This window comes from Anguilla anguilla, chromosome 7, assembly GCF_013347855.1.
Source record: "Anguilla anguilla isolate fAngAng1 chromosome 7, fAngAng1.pri, whole genome shotgun sequence".
Taxonomy (NCBI): Eukaryota; Metazoa; Chordata; class Actinopteri; order Anguilliformes; family Anguillidae; genus Anguilla; species Anguilla anguilla.
This window is the reverse complement of record NC_049207.1, coordinates 37,120,654-37,135,977: the sequence shown is the minus strand read 5'-3', so window position 1 is coordinate 37,135,977 and position 15,324 is coordinate 37,120,654. Positions and strand designations below refer to the sequence as shown.

The following is a 15,324-nucleotide window of genomic DNA, read 5'->3' as shown; positions in this document are numbered from 1 at the left end:
TGGGTTTACCGATAGCTAGCCTAATTTAGCGTACATTCACAATGGGCTCAACAAACTATCGTTACAGCAAGCAAGACTATGCAGATCTCCGCACTGACTAGCTGGCCAGAATGAACGTAAGTAGGCCCCTATAGCCGAACATTAAACGTGTCTGGCCACAAATTTACTTTCAAGATCGATGTCAGGCCCGGCACTTGTGGACTGCGTTCTACCAATAACATCCTTCCATTTGGTCTTGCCGAAACGCCAACCAATGAATCGTCCCTGTTGGAGATGTGGGGGAGGAACTTTCATCAGATACCAATTAAAATGAAGATAAACCGGGCACAGTGAACTGTGGGCCAATGGGACCCCTCTTGAGGTCAGGAGATTTAGTGAAATACATTGTAACGGATTTTTTTAAGAGCGTGGCTCTACAGGCTAGTTGAAACCCGGGACCGCTGCGGTGAAAGGGTGATACATCTCGTTACAATTTGATCGCTTTTCACAGTAAAGAACAAAAATGAGGGAGATCGTTCATTTACAAGCTGGCCAGTGCGGAAACCAGATTGGTGCCAAGGTTTGTACTTATAAATCTTTAAAAAATGACATTTGTTGAACGTGTTTATTCAAATCACACGTATGAAGACCGTAATCCATTGAAACATTGACCTGGTTATATATCCAGAAAGTTCTATTTATTATGCTTTAGATGCCAATTGAAATGCGTATATATGTATTGTGTGGTTTTTGTAGGTCAATTTTGTAGTTAATGACAGTATAAATTAGGTGTTTAAATTATCATTAAAAAATGAAATAACACCGCAGGGTAATTTACTTCATTCATGCAGCCACGTCGTTCCGAGTCTTTGTATCAAGTTCTTAAAGTGCGTGAAAATGTTGAAACGCCGCGATCTGCAAATCCAAGGGTGTTGGCCGCGCTGGAACAATCGCGCGCTGAGTTGTGATACGGCTGGATGCCGCTGGTTCTCCAGCGAAGGGTGCACTATCTGGTGGGCCCGTGATACGATAGTCCTTCGGGTTTTGTCAGTGCGACACTAGACATTAATAATTACCCAGTTTACTATTCTGGAAGTAGGTATACTTTATTAGTTGATGAATGAATATAAAATCTTGAAGACATTGTTAAATTAGCCGTAGGCGAAAGTAGTCCCATTCAGATTACGAAAGAAATGTTTTTTATTAAATAATAAAAAATAAAAAATAAAAAACCTAAGTCAATTGGAATTTTGTAATGAATTCAAATATAAAAATTTGACGTAACCTATTTGCCTATTGGTGTTTAGTGGTTGGATTAATTAAACCGTTGCCGTTTTTGGATACTAGATGGCGCATTGATATCGGTTTCGCAGGATATTGTTCCGTCTGGAATGTTGAAACTAGCTATATCTGGAATCATCATGCCCAGTCTGGCTGTGAATGAGGGGTTGTGGTTACTTGACATTCTATGATTTGCAAGCTTGTTCTTTTGACTTGCAGATTTATAGCTAGATGTAACCAGCATGCTAATTATCCAGTCATATCGTTTCAGTTCTGGGAGGTGATCAGTGATGAGCATGGTATCGACCCCACTGGGAGTTACCATGGCGACAGTGATCTCCAGCTGGACAGGATCAATGTGTATTACAACGAAGCCTCAGGTGGGGAAATTTACCTTTGGTAATGATGGGTCTGCTAAATTGATCTGTTTTTCATCCCATATCAGCTTCTCAAATTAAAGCTCTTGAAATTATTCCACGTAAGACTGACCAGTTACACCAGTTTCAATAAGCATTTTTAGATTGGATACGATTATTCCATAAAAAAACTGTTTTGATGTTACTGATGAATTATTTTAAGGCACTGTCATGTACTGTATGCATGTATTCGAAAAATGTCTGCTTAAGTATTAACTATGAATGATTTCTGATGCTTTGTATGCCCTGGTAGGTGGAAAGTATGTGCCACGTGCAGTTCTGGTCGATCTGGAGCCTGGCACCATGGACTCTGTGAGATCCGGTCCCTTCGGACAGATCTTCAGGCCAGACAACTTTGTCTTTGGTAAGTGATTTCCCCAAGGCTTTATTTGGCCAGATTAGGATGTGGAATGAGTGGCATTAAAGTCAGTTCCAGTGAGTGGGGTTAATGCTGTAAAGCAGGTTTAGACAATTATATTAATTTTGCACCTGCCTAGGCTTTTGTTTCCAGGACATTGTTGGGCATTCGATTGCGTTAAAGGAAATGGTTAATGTGCTAATTTTTAAATTGATTTAGTACTTTTACCATGGTCTACTGACCCCATTGTGCTACAAGCAATCCTTGGACGCCTCTTCGAAGTGCTTATTTAATTTCAGAAAAGCTATATGAAGTATAGTAGCTTTTGCCCTTTTGGCAAATTGTGAAATGTTTGTATCATTTTAATGAATATACTGTGTTCTGGATACTAGATCACTTAAGTGCATTAAATGCTTTTCAGAACAACATCTATAGCACTTCCCACAATTTAACTTGCAAATACACAAAATGTAAAACAAAATGGACAAAGAAAAATACAGAGGAAACTAAATGATTTAATTTAATTTATGAAACTAAATTGAAAATTTTAGAATTCTGAAATATTTCTATGAAAGGCACAAGTAGACTGTACATCTCTAATGTAGGTGTTTCATAAATTGGGGCCTGACAGAGAAGTTTAAGTAACCTTTGTTCCAGAAGGAAAAAAACCCTATTCTAAGCACTCCTAGTCTACATAGTAACAGCTCAGAAATATTCAGAGTCCTGACTCTGCAATAAATGTATGTACTTGTAAAATTAACAGTTCACACAGTCAGTATAATTACTTACCATAAAATGACCTATTTACAGGCCAGAGTGGTGCCGGGAACAACTGGGCCAAGGGACACTACACTGAGGGGGCAGAGCTGGTCGACTCTGTGCTGGATGTGGTGAGGAAGGAGGCAGAGAGCTGTGATTGCCTGCAGGGCTTCCAGCTCACCCACTCTCTGGGTGGCGGCACAGGGTCCGGCATGGGCACCCTGCTCATCAGCAAGATCCGGGAGGAGTACCCCGACCGCATCATGAACACGTTCAGCGTAGTGCCCTCACCCAAGGTCTCAGACACGGTGGTGGAGCCCTACAATGCCACACTCTCAGTGCACCAACTGGTTGAGAACACAGATGAAACCTACTGCATCGACAACGAGGCACTCTATGACATCTGCTTCCGCACACTAAAGCTCACAACGCCCACCTACGGGGACCTCAACCACCTGGTTTCCGCCACCATGAGTGGGGTCACGACCTGCCTGCGATTCCCTGGACAGCTGAACGCCGACCTGCGCAAACTGGCCGTCAACATGGTGCCCTTCCCTCGCCTGCACTTCTTCATGCCCGGCTTCGCCCCACTCACAAGCAGGGGCAGCCAGCAGTATCGCTCCCTCACTGTACCCGAGCTTACCCAACAGATGTTCGATGCCAAGAACATGATGGCAGCGTGCGACCCACGCCATGGGCGGTACCTCACGGTAGCTGCTGTGTTTCGTGGCAGGATGTCCATGAAGGAGGTGGACGAGCAGATGCTGAATGTGCAGAACAAGAACAGCAGTTACTTTGTGGAGTGGATCCCCAATAATGTGAAGACCGCTGTCTGTGACATCCCACCTCGTGGGCTTAAGATGGCTGCCACCTTCATTGGCAATAGCACTGCCATCCAGGAGCTGTTCAAGCGCATCTCAGAGCAGTTCACCGCCATGTTCAGGCGTAAGGCCTTCCTGCACTGGTATACTGGAGAAGGTATGGATGAGATGGAGTTCACAGAGGCTGAGAGCAACATGAACGACCTTGTGTCTGAGTACCAGCAGTACCAAGATGCCACAGCTGAGGAGGAAGGGGAGTTCGAAGAGGGTGAAGAGGAGCTGGCATAAGCTGTCCAGTGTCTTACTGTCACTTCCAACAATCCACTCATGAAATATTGTTGTTTTGCACTGTCCTCTATCCTATTTCAATGTCACTGTTGCACCAGCTGTCACGCTGTAGGGTACTAGTATTGATGTCCAATAAAAACTATACATTTCATAGTGCCTGCGTATTTATTTTTTGTAGTTTTCCTGTGTTCTGCAGGTTATGAGATTGGATACCAAGTATGCTCCTGGTTTTTTTCACAAAGGTGATGATATTTCTGTTGTCTGTAAGGAAAAGTTCTTTCCACAGTTTTGTTTTAAGGTTTTATGGTGGAAAGAGACTATTATCTAATGGAATATAAACATTTAGTTTCCTGGCTTGGAAGTATCATACACGATATCAGCCTTTCAGCGTCGAGTAGCCTAGGTTGGCCAATGTATTAAATTTGCCTAAAACCCCTTTTTATGAGCTCGCATTAAGCTATTTCTACACAAGGAATCAATGTTTGTTACTCAGTACTTAGCCTTGATCCTTTACTTCGGCCTATGCCTCCGACGTTCCTAGCAGCGGGTTCATCAATAGGTTTAAGTCGTCGAAAAAAGTTGGGAGTTTAGGAAATCGGGTAATTAAGCCTATAGCCTACTCACGGATGTTTTTTATTTATTTTTTATCTTCGAAGTAATAACTTACTTGTGAACGTGAAAGACACCCCAATTACATTTTCGTTTTAAGACCATTCTCAAGGCGAGGTTTACAGAAGGTTCGCTATTTTATAAATTTGGGTGCTTTCCACTCAAAATGGAAAACGGGAGTAGCCTAAAGCCAGCCCTAATAGGACTTTCGCGGATTTCCCGTTGTTTTCCCCTTGGCTGCCTCGTGCATGACGAAAGAAGGGTGTAACACTGCCTCATAATTATTATTAACCGTCAGTGTCGAGGCTATTGGTCGAGGCGTTACGGGACCACCAATCACAAGAAGGTTTCATCATACAGTCTGGTCTGTTGCGGAGTGAGAGAATGCGGCGCCAAGCTATTAGCCTGCATACAATTTTGAATATGTCGGGTTCTACGTATCGTCTGTTGTTGAGGACATGTACGCGGAATCGGAGGCTTCAAATCCCCCAGCGAACTCAGGGACATGGTGATCAGGAGAGTAAAATCGCAGCTGGTGGAATTAACGACAGTTTACATCCAGTGATTTCAGCAAGTGATAGTGATAATGGCTCAAGTCGGACCAGGTTGTTCACGACAGCATGCGCTATTGGGATTGGAATTGGTGGTGCTTTGTTACTAAATTCCCAACGAGACCGGGAACAGTCTACCGCATCTGGTACTTGGAGAACTCTACCCAGGTTCACGGCTCAGAGTTCTGCTCTTGGAGCGGTTCTGTCAACCGCGCAGTGCGCTTCCCCAGCTAAACTCGATGGTCCACGTTACAAATACAACTTCATAGCAGATGCTGTAGAGAAGTCTGCACCTGCAGTTGTGTACATCGAAATAATAGGACGGTAAGACTCGCCATCTCGTACACCAAAATATGTACAAAATATAACGTTGACTAACAACATTGGCCATTAAATATGAAAGTAAAGTTAGCTAGAACATTACGATAATATTACCATTGGTTTATTTTGCTGCTGCGTGCACATCTAGTTAAAGTGTAGGCAGCTAGTTGACTACTGTTGTAAGCTTAACGTTAGATAACATAGATAAATGTTTTTGATGGGCTGTTAATATTTTATAATTTTTCAGTCTACATTGCGTTGTCATAAAAATTTTCCCGACCGTGAAAACTGGCCGACTTGTTTACATTTTGGAGAGATGTGGCTACTGAGTAAATCTATCGTTGTTCAGTCGCAGCACTTTCGACACAAGTAATATCGGAAAAATCCTAAAATTTCTTCTTACGGTGAAGAGTGCCTGACCGGCAACCGTAGAAATGTGTTAACACAGCGGCAAACTTAGGCTATTTATCTAGAAATACCATCTTTGGGGAAAAAACGCGACGGTTGAGGGTCAGGCACTCTTCACGGTAAAAAGAAATTTCAGGATTTTTACGATATTACTTGTGTCGAAAGTGCTGCGACGGAAACAACGACAGATTTACTCCGTAGCCACATCTGTCCAAAATGTAAACAAGTCAGCCAGTTTTCACGGTCGGGAAAAAAAATTATGACAGCGTCGCCACTAAGCTGCAACATTAAACTTCCATCCCAAGGGTTGTGATGCTTTCAACTATATATCGTTTCTATGCTAGGAGTATAGTCTACCTAACTGAAAGTTCACTCCTTTTCACGTCGATTGGCTTCCTTTCTATGTATGATAAATATCTTACACACGTTGATGCAGCACCATAACAAAGAAAACGGCAATGTGAAACGTGACTCGTAACTTCCGGGCGGGTTTCAAAATAAAAGCGCATTCAAAACATAATTTCAGTGAACACCGGCTTTAGTAAACACGAAAACGACATTCTTTCATGCTTTTTCGTTTATTGTTTAATTTCTGTGACATTGTAGTTATAGAATGTTTAAGCTACATAGGATCTTACTTAAAATGCACTCAATCCTCAATAGTGTTCATATTGTGACGTTTCAGTATAGGGGTTACACCTATTTTTTACAGTCTCTGGGTTACACTGAAACCAGGAAGAGGTTATAGGAACCCTGCTTTATAGATTCCTATCTGTATGACTGTATGGTTAAATACTGTTGATGAGATGTTCCCAGTAATTGTTGGTGTTGTGTAGCATCAGCAAGTGATCAGGCAGACTTTACCTCATGCTGTTAAGAATGCTATTGCAGATAATTTGATTGATGCATTGGTGTTGTTCTTGCATGCTAGGCATCCCTTCTCTGGCCGGGAAGTCCCCATCTCAAATGGCTCTGGGTTCATTGTCACTAGAGATGGGCTAATTGTGACCAATGCCCATGTAGTGGCCAATAAACGGGGAGTTCGGGTTAGGCTGGCCAATGGGGAGGCATATAATGCCACCGTACAGGACGTAGACCAGGTTGCAGACATTGCCACCATCAAAATCAGTGCCCAGGTAGGCAATGCTTCACTTTCTGTTACTCTGAATGTGCCACTCTGCCAAACATATTTGACTATAGTTTCCTTCAATGAATGCCTATAGTAGAGATTTCACTTAAAACAGAGAAGGAATTTAATTACAAAAAAGCATGCAAAAAAAATGTGTTCAGCTATTTAACATAAATGTAGCTTATATTTTTGAATGTTCATTCTCTTTTTAGCCAAATTAATTTATTTTTGACTTGGACTGTTATTGCTGTATGTTTGGATTGTTTATAGTGTCATCTTAAAATATGGAATCGGGTTTAGTCTTTGCAGTACTCTCTGTATTTAAAGTTGTTGCAAACAAAAATTTAACATTTATTCTACACAGTCATCAGAATGAAAATTCCTTGCTTAAATTTCTTAATTAAAGTTCAGGACAAACTGTATTTTGATTAGATGTTTAGGTAACCCTCTAATGTCACAGTGAATCTGCTTGAGTTGTGGCACAAAGCAGTGACTCAGCAGGAATGACTCTCACACTGCCTGTGTGTTGCCTCGGTTGACATCATAGTGTCTGGAATTCCCCATGCTATGCAAGCCTGTTTTGTAACCGGGGATTTAAGCGGTAAACATTTTCATACCAGAAAAAAATGAACTAGAGAGGAGACTGAATAACAGGTGATATGCACTCATATTCCAGCACCCCCTCCCCACACTTCCCCTGGGAGCATCAGCAGATGTGCGACAGGGTGAATTTGTGGTTGCCATGGGAAGCCCATTCGCCCTGCGGAACACCATCACGTCAGGCATTGTCAGTTCTACACAGAGGGGCAGCCGCGAGCTGGGACTGTCCAATTCCAATATGGACTACATCCAGACTGATGCTGCCATTGACGTGAGTGTCATATCATTTAACTAAGGCATAACAAGTATGTCCTCATACTGGATACTGTAGTAGATTTAAACTACAACATTAAGCCTGCAGAAGAGGGTGCTTTCCAAAGAAATAAAAGCGTAGAGACGTGTGCAATTAGTGAATTCATCAATCTGTTCCTGAGCTTAAACAGAGTGATAAAACTCACTCACTGTGATGTTGAAAGACTCCATGGAACTAAAGTACATGAATACTTTAATATATACATTTCTTAACAACCATTTCTCAATTTTTTCTGATCATAAATTTCAGTGTGTAAACTTTGTTATTTGTGAAACAATGGTTGTTTTAGTCCAGAAGTTTTGGGAAAATATTTATTAAAATGTACATGTTATCACATATGACATATTTTAACAATCCGCTTTTCATTTGAAACATAATGACTGTTAAATGAATCCCAAATTACCATCGGGGAAGTTTTATTTTGCCTTCAAAACTGTGATATTCCCCATTCACTTTAATTCAAGCTTCAATGTTTTTCCCATAACATGCACAGTACAGGCCTACTTCCGGGGCTTCACAAGCTTAGGTTATCCGATGGCATGTGCTCTTGTCTAGTTACATATGCATGTCTATGGTGTAAACTCATCCACTATTCATTCATCAAACAATTGCCTCTCTCCTCATGTTGGAGTGCTTCCTTTATACCAAATGTTTTGGTGAAAGTTTAATAAAACTTTTAACCAAATAAAAGAATGTTCCCAGTCCTCTGACACGCTCTCTGTTAGTCTGAAATTGTGTTTTTCTTCTTCTTTTTTATTGTTTGTGTTTGCGCCAGATAATTGATGGCTGGTTGTGTTATTTTGCAGTTTGGGAACTCAGGTGGACCACTTATTAACTTGGTAAGCACCATGTATTCACACAATTCTTAATAGGGATACACAAAAATATGATTAAGTTTTATGTCATAGTTCCAGTGATAAATATGCCATAATTTATCAATTCAGCTGTTTAAATATTACATTACATTACATTACAGGCATTTAGCAGACGCTCTTATCCAGAGCGACGTACAACAAGTGCAATAGACTAGGAATACTGATACCATAAATTATACACCTTGTGATTTTAGATTTATTAGTTGAAGTCCAGGGCTGATTTGACCAAAGTCCAAAAGGATAGTTGTAGCCCTAAATAACTGTTTTTATCTTTTAACCATTTAAAAATATAAAAATATAGAATGGCAGTGCTCCAGTCATGGAGTCACTAGCCCCTGCTCAAACTGACAGTGTGATCTGGGTTGCAGGATGGTGAGGTTATTGGCATCAACACGATGAAGGTGACAGCAGGCATCTCCTTTGCCATTCCCTCAGACCACCTTCGACACTTCCTCGCTCGGGCTACCGAGAGGAAGAGTGAGTGCTTGTTCTCTGACCCCCGGAGGTCTTCCTTCAATATTCCCCCATTTCATTATCTTATCAATCATTCTTCCGTTATGATTGTTTTTGGTCTAACCATCACAGTCACTTTTCCTGATACAGCCAGGGGTTAAATTGGGGGTGGACGCGGGTGGATGGCGTCCACCCACCTTTGGTAAATAAATAAATAATTTTGACTGGCAGTTTTACAAATAACTATGACAATCCCGTCCATTTAGGCTCCAGCCCATGTGTTCCCTCTAGCCTGTTATTCGCTCAACCAATCCAAAATCAGAAGAAAAAAAACTCAGGAGGAACAGTCGTTTATATAGACAGGCAAAGAAAGAAAAATATCGTTGATTTCTTGATTGATTGGAAGCGGACGCGGTAGGTAGTTTCATTAACATGTAATTTCATCTATGCAACATTTTAAAGAAAGGTGAATAAACAGCCCCCACGAACGCCGGCTATTATTAACGGCAACTTTGATTGCTTAAGCAAAATCAGCAGGTTGCTGGTCAGCAGCTAAGCTAGGATTGAATATTTCCCACATACATAACGTTTTATTCAGCGGCGACTGGTGAGCTGAAAATAGGTGGGGCGCAAATCTTTCCTTAAAACTAATCATTGATCTCAACCTGTTTTCATTAGTAATTTTCCTTTATAATCAAATGTGCCGACGATCGGATTAATCAAATGGCAAGTAGCCTAACACACAGCGTCTTCATACCATGTTAGGGGGATTAAGTCATAAATTCAATTTATCCGTTAAAAATCCATTTTAATCAACAAGTAGTCTACACTTAACAAACAAGTTACACCAGTCTGTTATCTACCGTGTTAGCTCTCAGAATAACCAGCAAAAACAAAGCCTGCACTTCAATTTTGTTTACAATCTAGCCTACGCATTTCAGATATTTGCCATGAATACGACTGCGGAGAAATAAGTGCATTTATCCGCAAATAATGTTGATTAAAAATGTGCACAATTTCGTACTGCAAATGAAAATAAATGTAGGCTATATGGCCTAGGCTACTCGCTAAAACTGCTGTATTGAGTAGCCTATTTTGTGGATTAATTGTATTGATACTCAAGGACAATCAGGGGACGATTCCGCCACGGCTTAGCGATTAAAACGGATTTTTCTAAATCGCATTTTTCGTTTAATCTCCCTAACACAATGCAAAGAAGCTGTCTCCCTTTCCAATTGATTAGTCAGATGTTTGCATGCTTGTTAATGACTGAAAATTAATTGAAACAGTTTGAGACCAATGATTAGTTTAAAGTTTTGCGCCTCACCAGTTTAAGAAAGATGGATAAAGGAGGAAAAAAGTGAGGACAAGAGGAGGATGACCGATTATTTTCGTGGGTAAAAAAAAATTCTCAGCATTAATGACACTCAGTAAACTTGAAATATATTATGTAAAAGCTTGCATCAATAGTATACATTCTTTTTAAAACATTGTTTTCCTTAATTACAATTATGTGCACAATACATTAAAGATACAACTATTTTGAGCTGAGGCATTCATTGGTTTGTACCTTTTTTCACCCACCTCCCACCGGATCTCAGGGTCCACCCACCTCCCAAATCCCAATTTTAACCCCTGGATATAGCCCTCATGTAGACAGCAGAACAAAAAGCTTTTGTGACTGTATCCTTGAAAGCCATAGAAAATAGTCAGATAAAGTCTTTAAAAAGTCAGGTAAACTTGCTCAAACTAAAACAAAGTTTACAACAATGAATCTTTTTACTAATGCTCTAGATTTATGCTGTTTACTAAGTACTTATTTTAGTTGTTTTTGTAATGATATTATAATAACAAAATAATATTAGGATGTAGAAAGGCCCTTTATGTTATGTATAGAAATTGTAAGGAAATACAGTAAAGATTTAATACTTTTTAATTTCCCCAGTGACTGTCAGATTATGGAATATCATTTATTGTTTAACCCTATTTACTTTGGCCCACTTCAGAGAAATATGAATAATGTAAAACAGTGCAACTCAACTCCAGGTCCTGTGGGCCAGAGTGTCGTATTTACTTCAGCCATGCACTACACCACCTAGTTTCTTTCTTCATTATTTTACCACCTTCGTCCAGGAAGCAGTGGCTGTTACTGAGCTTTCTTTTAAACTGATCATTGGTCTCAATCTGTTTTCAGTCTTTTCCATTCCATTTCCTTAACAATACAGCTATTTATTCCCAAAATACTCAATATCATCAGATATAGCCAGTTCTCCTGAATTAGGCTATTAGGCAGGTAATAAACTGAGAAACTGATACCATCATTTTGTCCAGAATACATGGTTCCCACACGTATTTATTCTCTTACAGCAGCAGGGGAACATTTGTGTGAAATGTTTCTGTGTCTTGTTTCCTGCTGCTGTAAAAGAATAAACAAATAAAATGTAACTTTTTATAGTCTTGTATTAGGTGAATGATAAAATAATTTTTATTTGCTTTGCAAAATTGTGCACATTTTATTGACATTATTCAAGATTGCGAATGCATGTTTTCTTCGTTCTCTGCACCCTCATTCGGAGACTATTTATGAAATGTTTTGTCATTTAAATCTTGAAGTGCTGGTTTTGTATCCTTTATTGAAGGTTGTATTGAAAGCAAACACGGTCTTTAAGAGTGGGTATATTTTTTTCTTACATGTACTTAGTGATTAAAACTGATTTTCCTGAATTTAATTTATCAGTGGCACACTTGTTAATCAATGAAAATGAATGAAAACAGGTTGAGACCAATGATCAGTTTAAAGGGAGAGCTTCTGCCCTGTCTATTTTCTGCTCAGCAACCGCCACTCAGGAAGTAATCTCATTTGTGAAATCTGGTGGTGTAGTGCAAGGACGGAGCAAATACTTGCAGAACATGCAGTCAGCAGCACCTGGTGTTCAGTTGCACTGCTATAGAAAATTGAGATGTTGACATCCCAGCACAAGGGGCCCACAGCGGGTAGGGTTTAATATAATTATTACCTGCCCCATGAGAGGAGTCAGGAATCCTGCTGTTGAATAGCATACTTTATTCTCCAATAGGAATCTGTTCAGAAAAGTGTGGCAGGATTAAATTGTATGCTGTTTGTGTTTGTAAAGTTGACTAAGATTTTTTTGTCTTTCCTCCCCACCGCACTACCACCTAGAGTCTCACTTGGGAGAGTCTGCAGCAAAGCGACGGTACATTGGAGTGATGATGCTGACGCTTACACCCAGGTGGATCTCATTTGGTTTAGTCTTTGTGTGTGTGTGTGTGTGTGTGTGAGAGAGAGAGAGAGAGAGAGAAAGAGAGAGAGAGAGAAAGAGAGAGAGCTGCTATGAACGACACAGGTGCCCGCTGGAGTTTGTCATGTTCAGTTCCCTTGTGCAGCAGACCTGTGTAGAATGAGGGATGGAGGATGGGAGAATAAAGCGTCATTAAGCCCAAAGCAGTTCAAGCAACTGTATGCTGACTGTTTTCTACTTTTTCTATTCAAAAGAGTTTGTCTTTCTTACGCAAGCAGTGATTGGTTCAAATCAGTGAGTCACAGATAACGCATGGTAGCTCCACCTATTTTGGCATTCACAAAATGTATTTCTCCCATCTCTGCTTCTGTTTTGACAACTAAACATTGGTCAGACACGTCACAGTTTTGAAGTACACTCATGCCTCCTGGGGGTGACATTGCTGTCTTCCATTGTGATCTGGTATCCAGATATCTGGGCAATGTTTAGACAGTGAAGTGACCATTTGTTTCCCATTGCTTCTCCCCAGCATCATTTCGGAGCTGAAACTGCGTGACCCCGCCTTTCCAGACATCCTCCATGGGATTCTCATCCACCGGATCATCATGGGCTCCCCGGCCGATCGGTGCGTTACAGTGTCAGCGCTTGTATTGGACAGATAAAGTGCCAACTTGTATCTTTTCTGTTCAATTCAAGCAGGACTGGACTACTACATTTTCCAGACCTCATTGTTCCCTCTGTTTTGTTGTCAATACGGTGTTGTTTTTTCAGGTGTTTACATTTTCAGGATACAGTTTATCAGTATTGTTTAGTTCATGGTCTGTTTTTTGTGGCATTCCTCTTTTGGGCCGTGTGTGAATTTGGTGCATCCAGAGACAGTTCTAGCAGAAGCTGATCAGGTGTTAGCATTAGCTACAACCACGGTTATTATCGTAAACTAAACTAAGACAAAATCTTTGCTTAAAAAAACTTATCTCTGAGTTAGGACCTGAACCGTAACGCGCAACATATCATAAAATGCTAAGCTAGCACTACTGAATGGGGTTATGTCAACAGGAGGAGACACGTCTCCTCCTTTTATGGAAGTATGTCTGATGCATCACACCTGCCACCCCTGTATATGAGGTCTGACCTATAGAATGACTCATATTTCTAACTTCAGAAATTACTCCTGTGTGTTGAACCTTTGTTTCAGGGCGGGGATGAAACCGGGTGATGTCGTGGTGGAGATCAACAACGCGGTGGTGCGGACGGCAGAGGAGGTCTACCGCGCAGTGCGAAGCAGCGACAGCCTTGGCATGGTGGTGAGGAGAGGTTGCGAGCTACTCAGGCTGCACATGACCCCAGAGTTGACTGAGTGACACGAGAGATGACAAGAATGTGGGAACAAGATGGGGCAAAAGAGAAGCCAGTGGGCCAGAGAATAACAGAGATATCCAGGCAGCCTGTGTTTTTCGTTAAGAGTACTTTGCACACAAAAAAATCATCTTGGAGATGATGTGTGTTCCATGTGGGCATTGATATCTGTGCTGGGCGTTCATTTACTGAAAAGATGTATTACAGAAGTAGTGTCTGTATGCAGTCCATTTTCGGTGTCTATTAAGGGTGACCAATTCCATAACAACACATTCTTCGGTTCTGAGGTATAATTTGCAATTCTGTGGGATGAATAAGCAGATTTGGTTGTCAAGTACTGGATTTTTAACTACTTATCCTGTTTCATTTAATTGTAAAATTATTCTAATTTTCCCAGCAAACTAGTGAGCTACCAAATAATTTAAAAAGTAACAGCATGTGCTAATTCACAGATATTATTAGCAACCAAGACAGACGATATTGACATTTCTGTATCTTATCTGTGACCTTGCCTAACAATACCAAATTTCTGAAAATCATCTGGTTTCTTAGTTTTCATGTATTTCCAGTGGAAACGCAATTTCCTACCTCTTCAGATGCATAGGGGTTGTAATCAAGTGACAGGATAACGACAATGGCTTGATAAATAGTATCTGCAAATATCTGAGCCACTTGTCTCTACCATGTTCTTTCCACAAGGGTGGATCAAAAAGGCTGAGGGGAAGTGGATTCTGGATATTTATATATTTGTTGATATTTATATACATTTACTTACTGTGGCTTCTTGAATGAGCCCCAGCTGTGGGCCTTGAGTTTGCTGTCAATGACTACTATCAGGCCTTGTGTTGAGACATTCCTCAAGTGAGATGCTTGAGATGAATCTGACCGTTAAACCTAGGCACCTCAGGAATTTTCGTTACTCAGTTTCAATGCACTATTCTAACATTGGCGTGATAATCAGCTACTAATTGCTTTAATATTAATTGGTGTGGAAACTGGAGATTTGTAAGCTTTTGATTGACTAAAAACATTTAATTATATTGACAGAAGAGAGTACATTTTTAATATTTTGCAAATGTGGCTTTTTGTACTGGATAAAAATTTAAACACTAATGGACTTGTAAATAAAATAAATACATGAATATACATAACATAATTTTGAAACAGATTGCACATTTTAAGTGATGCTGGTATGAGTCACAGTAAAATTTTATATTCTGTACCTAAAAAGGCTGCCTTTTTACCCCTCATTTGCATGCTTGTGAAACAATGTATTACAAACGCATTATGTGTGAACTATAAACATTTTGATATTCATATTTGATGTTTTTTGTCACTGTGGGTACGTTAGTGCAGAAATCTGCTTACCTGAGTGAAATGCTGTGGTTTTTACATGGGTTTGCAGATCTTTTTTATGTGCTGTAGCATGGCCATTGGCAGTTCATGGAACTGATGCTGTCTACACACACTTTAGCTGTCACTAGCTGCACATCACATCAGATCTTATTGGTAGGCATGTTGTGGGGGAGAAAAACAGGCCTCGCCCT

The 15,324-nt window shown here is 40.4% G+C and overlaps 2 protein-coding genes across 2 annotated transcripts; both read left to right on the top strand.

Annotated features, from left to right (window-relative positions):
• The first annotated feature begins 387 nt into the window (after window positions 1-387).
• On the top strand, window positions 388-4,055 carry LOC118231743 (tubulin beta-4 chain-like). Its single transcript, XM_035425898.1, has 4 exons — window positions 388-559; window positions 1,532-1,640; window positions 1,930-2,040; window positions 2,845-4,055. The coding sequence occupies exons 1-4, from the start codon at window positions 503-505 to the stop codon at window positions 3,900-3,902; spliced, it is 1,335 nt and encodes a 444-aa protein (XP_035281789.1). The 5' UTR covers window positions 388-502; the 3' UTR covers window positions 3,903-4,055.
• Window positions 4,056-4,824: 769 nt separating this feature from the next.
• LOC118231742 (serine protease HTRA2, mitochondrial-like) lies at window positions 4,825-15,096 on the top strand. Its single transcript, XM_035425897.1, has 8 exons — window positions 4,825-5,386; window positions 6,723-6,927; window positions 7,597-7,791; window positions 8,640-8,672; window positions 9,077-9,185; window positions 12,343-12,412; window positions 12,951-13,046; window positions 13,617-15,096. Exons 1-8 carry the CDS (start codon window positions 4,896-4,898, stop codon window positions 13,780-13,782), a joined length of 1,365 nt encoding a protein of 454 aa, XP_035281788.1. The 5' UTR covers window positions 4,825-4,895; the 3' UTR covers window positions 13,783-15,096.
• The last annotated feature ends 228 nt before the right edge of the window (window positions 15,097-15,324 follow it).